The sequence below is a fragment of the Anabas testudineus genome, chromosome 4, assembly GCF_900324465.2.
Source record: "Anabas testudineus chromosome 4, fAnaTes1.2, whole genome shotgun sequence".
Classification (NCBI taxonomy): Eukaryota; Metazoa; Chordata; class Actinopteri; order Anabantiformes; family Anabantidae; genus Anabas; species Anabas testudineus.
In genome coordinates, this window is record NC_046613.1 from 17,690,774 (window position 1) to 17,705,018 (window position 14,245).

At 38.3% G+C, this 14,245-nt stretch overlaps 3 protein-coding genes across 4 annotated transcripts in view; all 3 read right to left on the reverse strand.

Moving 5' to 3' along the window:
• Positions 1–3,822, reverse strand: part of pde4cb (phosphodiesterase 4C, cAMP-specific b) — an 82,619-nt gene extending 78,797 nt beyond the window's left edge. For both annotated transcript variants that reach the window (XM_026345095.1, XM_026345092.1), the window contains exon 1: positions 3,631–3,822. The gene's annotated coding sequence lies outside the window, so the exon portion shown is untranslated. The remainder of the gene's footprint in view (positions 1–3,630) is intronic.
• Positions 3,823–4,875: 1,053 nt separating this feature from the next.
• LOC113151643 (cell wall protein DAN4-like) lies at positions 4,876–10,878 on the reverse strand. The gene is made up of 4 exons (XM_026344542.1): positions 10,721–10,878; positions 8,216–8,578; positions 7,857–8,020; positions 4,876–5,722 (listed from the first exon to the last, which is right to left on the reverse strand). The coding sequence occupies exons 1-4, from the start codon at positions 10,779–10,781 to the stop codon at positions 5,678–5,680; spliced, it is 633 nt and encodes a 210-aa protein (XP_026200327.1). The 5' UTR covers positions 10,782–10,878; the 3' UTR covers positions 4,876–5,677.
• A 904-nt stretch (positions 10,879–11,782) lies between these two features.
• On the reverse strand, positions 11,783–14,245 carry LOC113152784 (mpv17-like protein 2). The gene is made up of 5 exons (XM_026346217.1): positions 14,056–14,245; positions 12,847–13,008; positions 12,637–12,713; positions 11,975–12,103; positions 11,783–11,843 (listed from the first exon to the last, which is right to left on the reverse strand). Exons 1-5 carry the CDS (start codon positions 14,243–14,245, stop codon positions 11,802–11,804), a joined length of 600 nt encoding a protein of 199 aa, XP_026202002.1. The 3' UTR covers positions 11,783–11,801.

Sequence of the window (14,245 nt, forward strand, 5' to 3'; positions counted from 1 at the left end):
AAAAATCAAATAGTAAAAAAAGACCATTTATTGAAATATCACAGTGGATTATGCAGCCTTGACAGAAGTGCGCACACTCAGAGCTTTCTATTTGTAACTACAGTATTTGAATCCTTCCTTGAAACTCGCTGAATTCTTTATTTCTTTTGCCTTCTAACAAAAGAATAAAAAAAGGTCAGCACAGTGAGAAATCAGGCTTTTCAGTGTGCCTCGAAAACCTCTGCTCTCTCCACTTACACTTCACTACAGCCTGCTTCTTTTTTTTTTTTTTTAACCAGAGCACTACTCCATTTCAAGATGCTTTTTTCACACCGACAGCCTCCGTGCAGCAACAGTACTTTGAAATTCTGGTCAGTTTCTTTTCAAAGAAGAATCTGTCACTTCTCAGAATAATGACAGCCTTTTTACTGCCTGCATTTTCTCTGTCGTGAGCTGACACGCTCCGGGGATGATAAGTTCCTTAAGAGTGTTCAGCCAAAGGAAAAATCTTCCCAGTGATCTGATTTATCATATAGGGCACTCTGACTTGCCACATGTGCCAGCTGATAAGTTTAATACTGGCTGCTTTCCATTTAGTTGTACCATGACCTCTTTGACACACCTGAAAGGTCTATCGTTTACGTTATTAGTTTCACGTATGAATGTTCTGTAATTGTGTTGCCTGCTGTGAGGAGGGTCTATTTAACTGGAAAGCTTTCAGATCCTAATAACATCTCATCTTTGTTCCATAAAATGCAGGTGCATTAGAAACGTCGACCACCTTTCAAGCCTTCACAACATAAAACGGAAACGATCCTCCCATCAACTGTCAGACAAATGAATTTAATGAAATGAAAATAATTAATTGTGCCATTTTCAGCGTTTATTGATGCCATGATACAGTACATGATGAAGTGCAACCATATGGTGCAGCAGTTATATCAACATTCACAGTGCGTGTAGTGCGGCACAGCAGAGTCTGTAATGATTAACTATCTCAGCAGTGGTATCCTTGTCTTAAATTCTACAATCGTTCATCATAAAGTGAACACCCAAGGTGTCTTGTGATGCCGTCCTGGCAGTGACGCACAGCAGGAAGGCTTGTTAATACTTCAGCTGATAAGGTCAGCGAAGGCTCTGAGCAACAATCAGGAGATTCGCTATGAAACAAGAGGTAAATGTGATTGCCAACCACATACATTCATTTCACTTCCTTTTACTCTTTATCTTCTATCTTACCTCGACAGGCCTCTGGGCATGTGCCTACTAGACCCTTCCAGCCTCTGTGCTAAGCTAACCAGCTTCTGGTTGATGCTTTGTATTTACTATACGGACATATAAGTGATATTGATCTTATCGTCCAACTTGAAACAAACAGGTGTTTGTTGCAGAGCATGTTGGCATTTAGATTGTTTTATGACTATATAGATATAGAGATATCTCCACTCCTCCACTGTGACCACATATGTTCATAAATTATACAGGAAGGAGTTAAACCCACATGCTGGTTTCCAGATCACACTGATTGACAACATTTCTGAGAAGCCAAACATATCAAATATTGCCTTGTTCATGTATAGTTGGACAGTAATATCTGACAGACTGGAGCAACTTATAGTCATAATCCTTTTATATATAGCTATGTTTTTATTATTTTTTCTGTTTTTATTCTGTTTTGCTGAATTAGTGAATGCATTTAATGTATGTTTAATGTACAAAACTAAATCTTAGTTAGTCTGTATTTTTCTACACAATCACCAACAAACTGCTCAAACTAACACACAGACAAACTTACAACAACAGGAAAGCCTGAGCCAACACCTAAATATAGTATCACACTTAAACAGAAAGTTTAGCTGCAGCAAAACCCTGAAAACTGATTACTCACCTCTCAATAAAAAAAAAGTTTCTTCCTCTCACCAGCAATTTCTAAGTAGTGACAAGACAAATTACATTAATTGTGATGTCAAATTACTGTGAGTCATGCAAACAGACAAAAGCAGATTTAGGCACTGGCTCTGCAAATGTTTGCACATTAAACAGTCTCAGATGGCGATGGATAAGAAAATGAGGAGGCGGCTTAGTGCTGGAGAAGAATGCCATCTAATGGACACCCAGAGGACAGCCACGTCTGGGTGTCTGTGTTACTTGTTGAAGTGCTGACACCGAGGGATTCCTAAAGTTTTACACATAACAGAAACTGGTCTGACAGAATTGATACTCAGAGTGCAGACATGCAGTTTGTCACGCTGCTGTGTGTGGTGTGGTGGACAGCAGCAGCACAGCAGGTAGAGAGAAAACAGGCCAGGTTACTGTTTTAATCTCGCTTATGAATGAATGTAAAGAGGCTCGATAACTGTATCAATTGGAGTCTACAGTTTAAAGAATAATGAATTTAATGGTATTATTAGTAATTTAGAACAGCAAACTGGATATTTGTATGTTCTTATCCTTCTGACCACGAAAAGTAAAAATAATGAAATTAAGCTTTTAGCCTGTTGCTGGTTCCCACGTCATCTGGGTAACTCGATTCAACAAATACCTCTGAATACTGAACCCACTGGACCTCGACTCCATCAAATGGAAAACCACTTATGTGCAATGTAGCAGAAAAAGGGCAATAGTACAAAGAAAAAGAATTTGCCTGATTGAATTAAGTATCACAGACTTAAAGGAACCTCAAGTAGGGGCAGAAACAGGAAAACAGTGCACAGACAATGAGTAGTGACATATTTTTCTAGAGTCAGAAAGAAGTTAAGATAAAGACAAACATCAGAAATGATGGAAGACTAAATGAGATCATCGTCATTCTCTCTGCCCTTCAACCCACAGGAGATTAAAAAAACATAACGGAAAGAAAGGGTTTGACCACATCGACACGCACAGACCATCTCTGAGCATCTCTGTGGGGGTTTACCAGAGTAAAGGAAGCAGATAGGGAGGAAGGAAGGAGATAAAGACAGAATGGGGGATAAATATTTTGGGGAAATAAATTCCTTGTTGGTTTGCTCATGAATCTGAAATATTCCAACACACACTCTGCTGCTTACATAACATTAACTACAATACAATACAATACAATACAATACACAGCTGTGAGTGGAAAATACTGCCACTGATACTGCGAAATACTTGCTCTGATCTTATGATAAACACTATAGAGGATCTTACACAAATATTACACCAGGGCGAGTCCATGTGGGAGTATTACACTCATACATAAACACTATGACGAACTTCCATAGAAAAGCAACGTGCTTTTACAGGAAAACCATGGGGTTACAAAGAAAATATACAACAAAGTGGCAGGAACACACGTGTGTGTGTTACAGTGGCGATGTACACCGTTAAATTAGATCATGTCAGTCTGTCACCGATTTAGGTGTTTGAGTATCACAGTATCACACACACGTTATTTTTTGTGTTCTATAGATAGAGACAGTACCAGACTCCTATAGTGAAATCGGTGTTTTTTCTTTTTCTTTCTCAGAATGGACTTTTCCTTGAACTAAACTATTTTTAACTATTATCCCTGAGGGGTTTTACTATTTCTTCGCGGGAAGCATTTACACGCTGACATCAGCTGACCCGCTGTGTCTCACCTGCCGCGGTTTCACAGTTTCAAGTCTTTAAAGACTCTTTCTCACTCACCTTCACGACCGCTCGTCTTCTCCCACGGGTTGTTTTCTTGCAGAACAATGCCGCCGAGAGCTGAAGGTGTGTGTCAGGTAACGCTGCTGCAGTTATCGCTGTTTTCCATTTTTATTGCTGCCAATTACAGTAGTTAGTTAGACTTCAAACTCTGCAGCATGCAGCGCTGCGTGCCCCCGCCGTCACCGTGACGTCGACGAGCTGGTCACATGACAGGAAGTGGAGCTCCAGGAGGTAAACAACTTTACTACACCTAACACGAGGTCTGCTGAAGCTGTTCACTGTTGTGAAAATAGGATAAAACACCCCCCCCCACACACACACACACACACACACCCCTAATCTGTTTGATTATTTGCATATCTGTTGTTTATTTAGGTCACACTGACTTATCTGATTTATTTTATTTTATTTTATTACATGCTTTTCCCTATCACCTTTCTTAACCTTTTACCTGCTCTGTTTGGACTCTGTCTGCTAAGTGTCTGCCTTTAATATCTATTTTTAAGTGTTTGGATAACTAAGACATTTTTGTTCTTCAGACTCCAGCAGCACGTTGAGTTTGAAAGGTATTCGGAAGATTTACCGAAGTAAAAATAACAATACAATAAAACATTGTGGACAACTGCTGGTTATCCGTTGGCTTTGTAATTTACCCATAAAGTGAGTTTTTTTTTCATTTTCCATTACACACATCAATTCCAACAATCATGTTGCACAATACACATCGTTCATGTGGTGATTTTATGCACATTACAATAAAAAGTGTGTAAAAATGAAAATAATGAAGAGAACAACTAAATGAATGGTCCTCACTTGAGGACTATGATGGTATTCATATGTTTCAGATTTACAGGCCAGTAGATCACATCTGTACATGCCCCTGTTAGGTTTTTCACTGGCAGTGTCTCAGTGAGGGTAGAACTTGCAGACATAAAGAGAGCAGATAGCAAGATAACACTCATCCAGTTTTTTTCCACAGTCATTTTAGTGTCTCTGACCTTTTTTGGTAATCTTACCCATCAAACCCCAGCAGACAACAGGCTTTATCTCTGAAGTCTGAGTCATATCTGGGCAAACTTGACATGTTAACGCGTGGCTGACAAGACAACAGAGCATGTTTCAGGGGAGTTCCTCAGCATAATGTCAGTATGAGTCAGGGATTTCAATGAAATACAACACATTTAAAAACTGTTTGTTTTGAGATGATTGTTTTTTATTTCATTATAAACATCAAAACCACATTATATTTGTCTTAGAGTTTCTGATCAGCCAGATTGTACAAGTGAACAACTGTTTCTGTTGACTGGTTTCATGTCTTCATAAAGGCAGAAATAATAGGACCAGATTAATATTAATAAAGATTATGTCTCGTTACAACTATGATTTTTAACATTTTTTCATGGTAAGTTGAGAGTCTTAATGCTTATTTGCTATATTATTCTATACTTTTATATATTCTACTATACTGTCAATCATTGTGTTTATTTCTGCCTGAACACTATTTGTAAGACTACAAGTTGCACTGGAGGTCAGAGGCCAACGCAGATTATTTGTACAAGAAATAAATAATATGATACAAACTATATTATGATAAATATAATTTGTATATTCAGTTACAATGTATACAATACCTGCCTATATTTGCACATGCAGATAACATCAAGGTTATACAGTATACACTTTGAACACTGGCGACGCATCTTCCTGTGCACTGTTTACATAAATGTGCAATTGCGCATATCCTAAAATCATCATGAGAAATCACATACATTTAAAGGATTTATCCTGATTCTTTTTTTGAATAAACATCAGAGAGAGAGAATTACAAGAGATACATATATTCTGTCAGTGACGAAAGTGCTTCATAAAGAAATAAGAGCCTAAGAGAAAACCCTAAACCTGTATTTTTCTTGTGTGGCTAAAGCTGAAGTCACTGCTGGTGTGAGTGACATTTCTGTGTTTAATTTTTTCTGTCCACAAACATCAGGGTCATACAGCAGACCAGAATCCTCCTGGACTTCATTGTCTGATAAAATCTTCTCTGTCATTTTGCGTACTGGGCAAAGGGAGACTGCTCATTCACGTTGCCCTGGGGAGAGAAAGGAAACAGCAGAGGGGTGAAAAAAAAGTCATTCATAATAACTAACACCAAACATGGAGCTGGAATGTCAGTACTGGATGTCTGGTGTTACAGATCTACTGTGTTTGTACCAACTAAGCTGAAGTTTTTGCAATAAGGCATAGCTGTGCACTGATTTACAATTCAGATTTTTTTTTTACATACTTTATCTTCCCTGTGTGGAAATACTTGTTGGACAGCTGCACATATATGACGGCACTATTATGAGGTTTTAGTGTCTTGTCCAAGGACACCTTGACATGTGGCCACGAGGGACCTGGAGTCAAATTACTAACCGTACAGTTCATGGATGGTTAGTTCTACCAACCTATCCACATCTGCACAAAGGAGGTATTTGATTGTGTTTCTAAATGTGTTTTGAATTTGACACAGTACTATTAAGGGTAAGAAGCAGGTAGAAAGTATCACATCATGCACTGGACAAGTTGTATTTTGTGTCATTTCAGGCGTTGATGTAAACAAGTCAAAAGAAAATCAGAATAAAGGCTTGATCAATTAAATTATTCAAAATTCATTAAAGATGCAAAAACTGGTAAAGATGCTCAAGATGTGCTCCAAAACTTCCTGTGTTTTGATTTATTTTCTGCTTTGTACCTACGCTGCAGAGCTGTTGCATAAATTCTTACCTTTAACCTTTGGAAAGAAAGGACGAATGAAGGGGGGAGGGATAATTAGGGGGATGTTTTAACAAAGGACACTAATATTTGCAATGTGTTTACATGACCTTGCAAGAGTGTCGGGGCAAAAGCATAAACGACTGGCTCAATCCATGCCAGTCACTGCATCTGTGGCTGTTATATAATATTACGACTACACTTTGATTTTCCAAGAACTCTGAATTAAGTTGGCTGTGTGCAGTCATCAATATGATTTTCTGCTGCTATTTTTATCCTTTTGCTGTGTTTATATAATGTTAAAATGTTTTATGAACTGTTTTGTTTCACGCCACAGGGTCACTGTAGTTTGACAACCATGGACTGATAAAAGCTGCCGATCATCATGATGTTATGTACTGAATATTAAAATGCAGTACACGGTGAACATGTTTTTGGAGACTCTATAAACAGGAACTAAATAATAGCTAGAGTCGATGCAAAGTTGTCTTGTAAAAGACATTTTAATTTTAAAAATGTTCTGCTCATTTATGTTGTTGTGTATGTTCACATTCATCACACTATATCTACACTTATGTGGCAATAGATTTAAAAACAAACTGTAATTATATTTCATGGTGTGTTTTGGTTACAGCCCTAAAGAGATCATCTGTTTTTCACACAGTAGAGACCTGATTCAGGTCATTACATGCTCATTACACACTATCCTGTTTCTGACTTTTCACACACTCACAATCCAGTCAGGCTTCCTGTTTGTGTAAAAGAGACAGCAGCAAACCACTGTGCTGTCTACTGAGGGGAAAAGGAAGAATGACACATGGCATGTTTTAAATGCCAGCACTTGTAAACTGCCAGGGTTCACAGTTCAGTTTCTGTGGAGCAAGATATTGTGGTGTCCAGAGTCACGCCTTGAATGTTTTAATACTACCATCATTTCCAGCTGGCGTTGCCCCCTGCTGGTGGAAATATGAGGCAAGTTGCAAACAGCAGGCGCAACTTGAGTTCTTAGTATGACATTTTCCAACTCACCATAAGCATTAGTGGTTGAGCAATATATTCCACATTGTGGGCCCAGTTTCTTGGGCTGAGTGTGATCCAGATATGGCATCACTGCCTGACTTTGCTTAAACATGTGGTGCACATGAAGAAAATCTCTGCTTCAAATAGAAATCTGAACTGAGAGTACAAGCACAGTACAACATAACATCAGCATGCCAATGTGAACATGCAGTTATGTTAGGTACAATCATCATCTTAGCATACCAACAATAGCTAGCACTGAACTCAACATGTACAGATGAGGCTGATGTATTTACCAGAATATTGGATCCACTGACATTTTGACCTTATTATGGAATTAGTTGAAACATTAAGGGATCACCAAAAAGAATTAAATTCTTACTCACCTCTAATTATAAATGGTTAAATGTACATTTTGTAAACCTAAAACCTGAAATTTTCTAACCTACCATTGGGACATCCTCAAGCCTGTCGAAGTTGGACCTTGGTGACTGGATACATTTCACAACAGCAACGACCAGCACAAGGACAAGGATGATACAGAAGATGCAGAGAATAACCACAAGGCCAGGGTTTCTTGCCAAGTCACCTTTTCCCCCCTCATAAGGAAATGCTGAGGATGTGAGACACACAAAGTTACTTGCAGACTTGCAACTTTAAATTTGCCAGTGAAAGGGACTTTTTTATTTAAAAAAAAACAAAACTGCACAGTGTTTTAAGATTTATGAACTTCAAGCTGCAGATTTAATAACCAGTCTCTGATTCACTGAATAAAACATAAACCCACAACCGCTGAAGGTATCCTGACCTGTACTGGTTGTGTTTATTGTGATTTTAGTGACATTATGTGATTCTGTTGCTGGTTGGAGTGTCACTTCGTGGGAAACTGTCTCGTTGGACGTCTGGTGGTTCGTTGTTGTCTCAGGTGTGTGGCTGGGACGTGTTTCTTCTGTCCTGTTGGGTGTTTGTGGGGAAGTTGAAAGCGGTGTTGACACATTTTTTGAAGAGACTGCAGTGTGGGCTGTTGAAGTTAGATGCTGCGGTGTGTTGGTCGTGATTTTCTCAGGGGTTGAAACAATCTTGGGTTTCTCTGTCACGGTTAAAGTTGTGAATGCAGCAGTTGTGGTTAAGTTAACTGTTTTGGGAGCAGGTGTAGAGGAATTGGTGGGTTCTGCAAACAGGAAACAAGTCATATAATGATGCCCAACAGATTTTCACCTGACCAGGTCAATGCTAGAGGAGAGACACTGTATTTTGAAGGAAGATGACAAAGATGATCTTTAAACCAGTGTTGTCAACATTAACATGTTAACGCATGTGATTATTTTAATTGAGTTAAATTAATGAATGTTCATGTTTCATTCACCCAAGTCTAGAGCGTTCCTGGTTGTGTTATTAAGCCACGTCATCACACGCTGGGCAAAATGGCAATTTGTTATCTAAAAAACTTGTTTTAAAACCAACATTGGGTGCACATACTGCCATGATGGATTATTCTATCAAAGCATGACAAAGTGGTAGTAGCATCTTAGGGCAAAGCAAAGTTGTACAAGAGTAATGACCACAACCATTGAGCTGCATGACAATATTCAAACTCGATGCCACCAGCTTTAAATTGATCACACAGCATGCTCATACCCAACATGGACTTTGTTTTTTCATTAATGCATTTAATTTGAGTCACAAACCTAGTTTTATGTTTTCCTACACACGTTTTAGGAGAAAACTTCAGAAGTAGTAGTGGGCAGTAGAGGGTTCATGTGCACCATAATGTTTAATGTAAAGCCATTAACTTAACTTGTTTTTCATTTTAATAATATTTCAAATATATGCATAGTGTAAAATGAATCATCAAACATTTTATTTTTAAATAATGGGTTTAACATTACAGTTATGCAATTACACACAATGCAACTCAACAGCTTTTTCCTGAGCCCACTTTCACTTCATCCAAGTAAAAGGGTGTAAAAAGGGCAAAGAAGGCGACACCATAAAACTCATAAAGCAATAAGACTTCTTCATATGTAATTCTTTGAATAGCCAATAAAAATCTTACGAAAGGGAGGCTGCCCCTCTTTGCATGTCACTAAAAAAACTGACTTTTAGCCACTTTATTCCACTCATTTAAGAAATAAAGAATAAATTCAGGTCTCATGTTTGTCAACATCTATTTAGTATTTGGTGAATTTAAATGGTTTTATGGATTTTTTATGGAAGTTAAAGGTTTTTAATGTTGAGAAGATTATTTTGCTTAGTGAGAGCAGCAAGTGAGTCGCAGAGTGTCCTTGGTTTTCTTATTCAGGTGTTGACTAAGAGTAACAGCCCCACCAAGTCAAATAATCGTTAGCCACCACTGCCCAGAGGGCTTTTTAATAACAGAGCTGCTGTGAAGGTATTCACAGGATCCTATTTATCTTTCTGGAAAGATATTTTTCCAGTGTATTTAGTTGTATAAATATAGTATTGTTCAACTATACTTCCACATACTTTTATATGAGAGTATAACATTGGTTATGGCTAATAACGTTGGTTTACTTTGGAGCGACTGACAAATGCGTACTTGACTCACTAGGTTGAGTTCAGACATCTGATCCTCAGGCAGGTAAATCTGACCATATTCTAAATGAGGCTTGATGAGAGACCGGTGACGCTTTTCTCGTGTGATGAAGTCACAGTTTAGTGAGACTGTTAACACTGTAGCATGTTCAATAAAGAGAATTAACAAAGTGCGGGAAATGATTAACAGATAGCTACAAATCTGCTGGAACTGTGTACAAGTGTCTGCACATACACAATGCCACTGATGCCACAGCAGATTTAACTTAGAATCACTTTTGCTGATCAAATATTTACCACAGTTTCTGCCCAGATGTGATGTTCCAGTTTACTTTGACCTCATCTCATGGTTTATTCATATTTTTCACTTCACATCATACAACATGCAGAAAGACAAACTTTGAGTTGTATTTTCCTTGTATACAGCAGCTCACATGAATATACTGCTTGAATGTAAAGGTTTTACTGTGAGGCTACATGTTTTACTGCAACCCTGGCCTCATACATTAGGTATTGGTATTAAAAAGTTACAATAAAAGTTACAATTAAAATTAAATACAATATTTTGCTGGATATTGGGAAGAAAACTGAACCAAAGCTACGTCAGACAAAAGTGCACAACTTCCGTCTCACAGCAGGAAGTTTCCTATTTGCATAACTTTGCATTTTTCTACTGCTTCAGCACAGAGCCAACCACCATAAAACACATTAGTTTAAGGAGTTTAAATGGTGATGAATATGTGAAATGTAGACTTACCTGCACATGTTGTCACTGCAATTAGGAACACCAGCACAGTGAGGTGTTTTGCTGCAAGCATTTTGAGGAAACACTGGTGATCACATCGGCATTAGTGTTCACCCACACACACACATACACACACAGACTACATCCTTGACAGCAGGATGTGTTGAATGCCTAAGGAGGAGTGCTCTAAACTCTGGGCTGGTACGTATTAAGTCCTTTAGAGGCTGGTCAGCCAATATTTGAATAAGGTTCTGTATTTGCTTAAAGCTCCATCCCTGTTATTGAGACAGCTACAGCTCACAGGTTTAATATCTGCACACATTAAAGTGACATTTATTCCTGAGCGTTCGACTTTCTATGTCAGACTGCTGCAACCTGTAGGATTTAGAATCTAAATACTTGTCACTCTAGTGCTAAAGCTATTTTCTCCTGCACACGATGTGATGGTTAACATTTGACAAAGAAACATCTTGTATGTCTTTCATGTATTATTCATATCATGTGCAGTGTGTTGTTTTATATTGTGCTTTTTAAATTCCAATTTTTTGTCTCATATGAGTTTCTTATATCTTGGTTTATCTCACTCAGACTGTTTACACCAACACAAATTTAATATTTTAATTTCAGGCAGATTTCACAAATCCCACATTTGCCTGTTAACCTTTTCAACAACCCCCGTCCTTAAACTGAATTTAAAAAAAGCTCCCTACAACAAACCTTTATTGAAGGTAAATGGAAGAAAGAGCAACGGAGGAGGAGTTTATCTTCCAAGACAGACAGATGTCCTGTGTACAGAACAGAGTAGTGTAGATTTACATCAAGGACAATTAAGATTACAAACATAAAGTACTGTTTACAACAAATATTAAACCCATATCTGCCAGCTTACTGCCCACATCACTGAAATGTCTCAACGTGATAATTCCTCTTAATTTGCATTTTGACAGAAGAAAAGAAGTGTGGACAAGCAGAGCAATCCTCCAAATAACACCTACACACAACATTCTGGCAGTATTTTTAAAAGGAATAAAAGAAAAGATAAAGATAAAATTGTAAAATTGTTTTTTTTTACAGCTTCACAGATGAGCAGGAACTAAACGTTTATGTCATCTCCTCCAGTATGCTGGCTGTCATCCTGTTGACAAATCAGAAACCAATAAAACCAAAACTGGATGTTATTTACATGTTTCTTCATATAAAAGAAGTGAAATGGTGCAATAAACATTGAGCTGAATGCACCTTTAATCTCCTGCGTGTTTAACTTACTCTGTGTTTGAGATAGGAGAGGTAGGTGTCCCACCCTAAGGAGACAGAGTTGATGTACAGCACACGGAATTTAGGTGAGAGGAAGCAGAAGTTGATCATCTGAGCAGGAGGCCAAACAAACCAGCTCGTCTGCCAACAACAACAACTCAGATTAGCTACAAAACAACGTGTCCACACTTGCCAAGTGTCGTGAACTAAAGGTCACTAGGTGAGCTGAAAGTTGAGGGGTAAAGATGCTGCACATAATGTCAGTGTGTGTATTCTCCTCTTTCTCTCCGCTGTTTGTGTTCATATGTTAACTATTGTCATTTTAAAAGCTCCACATAAATCTGTACTTGATTTTATGACAGTGTGTCAATAGTTTCACTTAAAAGCATAAACATTAACAACATGATGGCAGTTATGGAAAAGTCAAGATCACAAACATCTGAAGGATTTATATTTAACTAAATGAAGACTCAAACTCACATTTTGGACACAAGCACAGTCATGTTCAGTCTACGTTACAGTTAAAAATGCAAATACAGATGCAAAGTTAGCTTCTTATCTCTAGCTAAGATTAAAGAAGAATGTGTGATATGAGGAGAAAACAATAATGTGAGTACATGCGGCCTGATCTGCTGCTCCAGATCTGCAGGACAGAACCTGACAGGTCTACTCACCTTATAAAGTTCCAAAAACTTGTTTTTTAACTCCTCCCATCCTTCAGACAAAGTGTGTCCTTCCATGACATCCATCCCTGCAAAATAAATACAAATCTGTCTGATGTGCAACGGGGTCACGCTGTGTGTGTGGAACTCTAGAGTTAAATCCAACCAAATATTCAAGTATGAATGTGAGCATTAAGAAGGAAGGTAACAAACTCCTCTCACCCAAAAAATATCCCATCCCAACAACTGGTGAACCAATCAGCTGGTCTGCCAGGATCTTCTTTCCCACCGTGTTTAGAGCTTTGCCCACATACACTCTGTCCAGCCAGTAGTACCAGTAGTGCAGCAGTGGACCCACGGAGCAGCCCACCACAAACGTGCGTCCTTTAAAGAGAAGGAATAAAGATCAAGGAAAGACTTTTTCTCTCTTTCCACTCACCCCAACCTGTCGAGGCAGATGGAATTATTGGGTTTTCTATATAATTCTGTATACAGTTATATTCTGTAAGGTCATAACCTTAAACACTGTAAACTGCCTTGACACGACTTCTGTTGTGATTTGGCGCTATACAAATAAAATCATCAAATTAACAGATTGAAAAAGGTTAATTTACTGATTAATCTAAAGGAGCAATATGTAGGACTGACACCAAGCGTTTGAAAAGGGTACTGCAGTCCAAATTCAAAATGCTGGATAGAGTTTTGTTCTCACCCTCTTTTAAAAACAGCATGACAGCGCTAGTTGGGATCACTTCACTGACTTTGTCTTAAATACTCGCTGCCCTGATGAACCGTCTGCACACGGATCGCACAATACAACTACAACTACTTTAACTATTTAATCACTTAAAATAACAATCTCTACTCCTTAGGCCTGTTCAGAAGGAAACTTGCTGACTATGTTTGTCTTTTAATCTCTCTGGGCTGTAAGTGGTTTCAAGTCTGGGTAAAAAACCCGAACACAGTGGACCTTCACTGGGCAAATGTAAATATATTACATGCTGCTCTTTCAAACCAGACTAAGCAGCTTCTGACTGAATATTTTAGCTCTGTTTGTTGGTTAAGGTCAGTGAAGTGCTTTGTTCCAACACACCAGTTGGACCATATGGTGATGAAGTGGGATTTTTAGCAAAGACAATATATTGAGAGGGTTATTAATCTTTAAAGAAGATACAAATAAGCTTAAAAACTACTATTAAAAATAATAATAACAGTGGTGCAAATTAGAATTTGATTTATTCCTGCAGACACACAACTAAATCATCACAAGTGACTTTTAAGAGGTACTTTCAGATCCTGATAAGAGTTTCCTTAGTTTAGAAACTTAATTGCTGACCCAAATTGACTGATCCAGTCTGTGTGTATGAACACGTTTTACATTAGCTTAGTAATCACTTTTATCATAATCAGTCATCTCTTTTTATGTCTCACCTGTCCTGCTCCAGTCCCGGAGCTGGTCTGGCTCCTTGCGGATCTCCCATGTCTGCTCCAGGACGTCTGCAAAAGCCATCATCCCTCCTCCACCCAGACTGTTGATAAGAAGCAGATACCGACCGTGGAAAAGCATCCCACAGGAGGATCTAAGTCGAACCAGAAACTCTTTACCCGCCTGAGGAAGCAT

Excerpts from the sequence above, each read along its gene's own strand:
- LOC113151643 (XM_026344542.1), bottom strand. The coding sequence starts at position 10,781 with ATGCTTGCAGCAAAACACCTCACTGTGCTGGTGTTCCTAATTGCAGTG. Across the intron at positions 8,579-10,720 it reads TGCAGTGACAACATGTGCAG|AACCCACCAATTCCTCTACA; the intron begins GTAAGTCTACAT and ends TCCTGTTTGCAG. Across the intron at positions 8,021-8,215 it reads AATAAACACAACCAGTACAG|CATTTCCTTATGAGGGGGGA; the intron begins GTCAGGATACCT and ends TCACATCCTCAG.
- LOC113152784 (XM_026346217.1), bottom strand. The coding sequence starts at position 14,245 with ATGCTTCCTCAGGCGGGTAAAGAGTTTCTGGTTCGACTTAGATCCTCC. Across the intron at positions 13,009-14,055 it reads CCGGGACTGGAGCAGGACAG|GACGCACGTTTGTGGTGGGC; the intron begins GTGAGACATAAA and ends TTCTCTTTAAAG. Across the intron at positions 12,104-12,636 it reads AGTTTTTGGAACTTTATAAG|ACGAGCTGGTTTGTTTGGCC; the intron begins GTGAGTAGACCT and ends TGTTGTTGGCAG.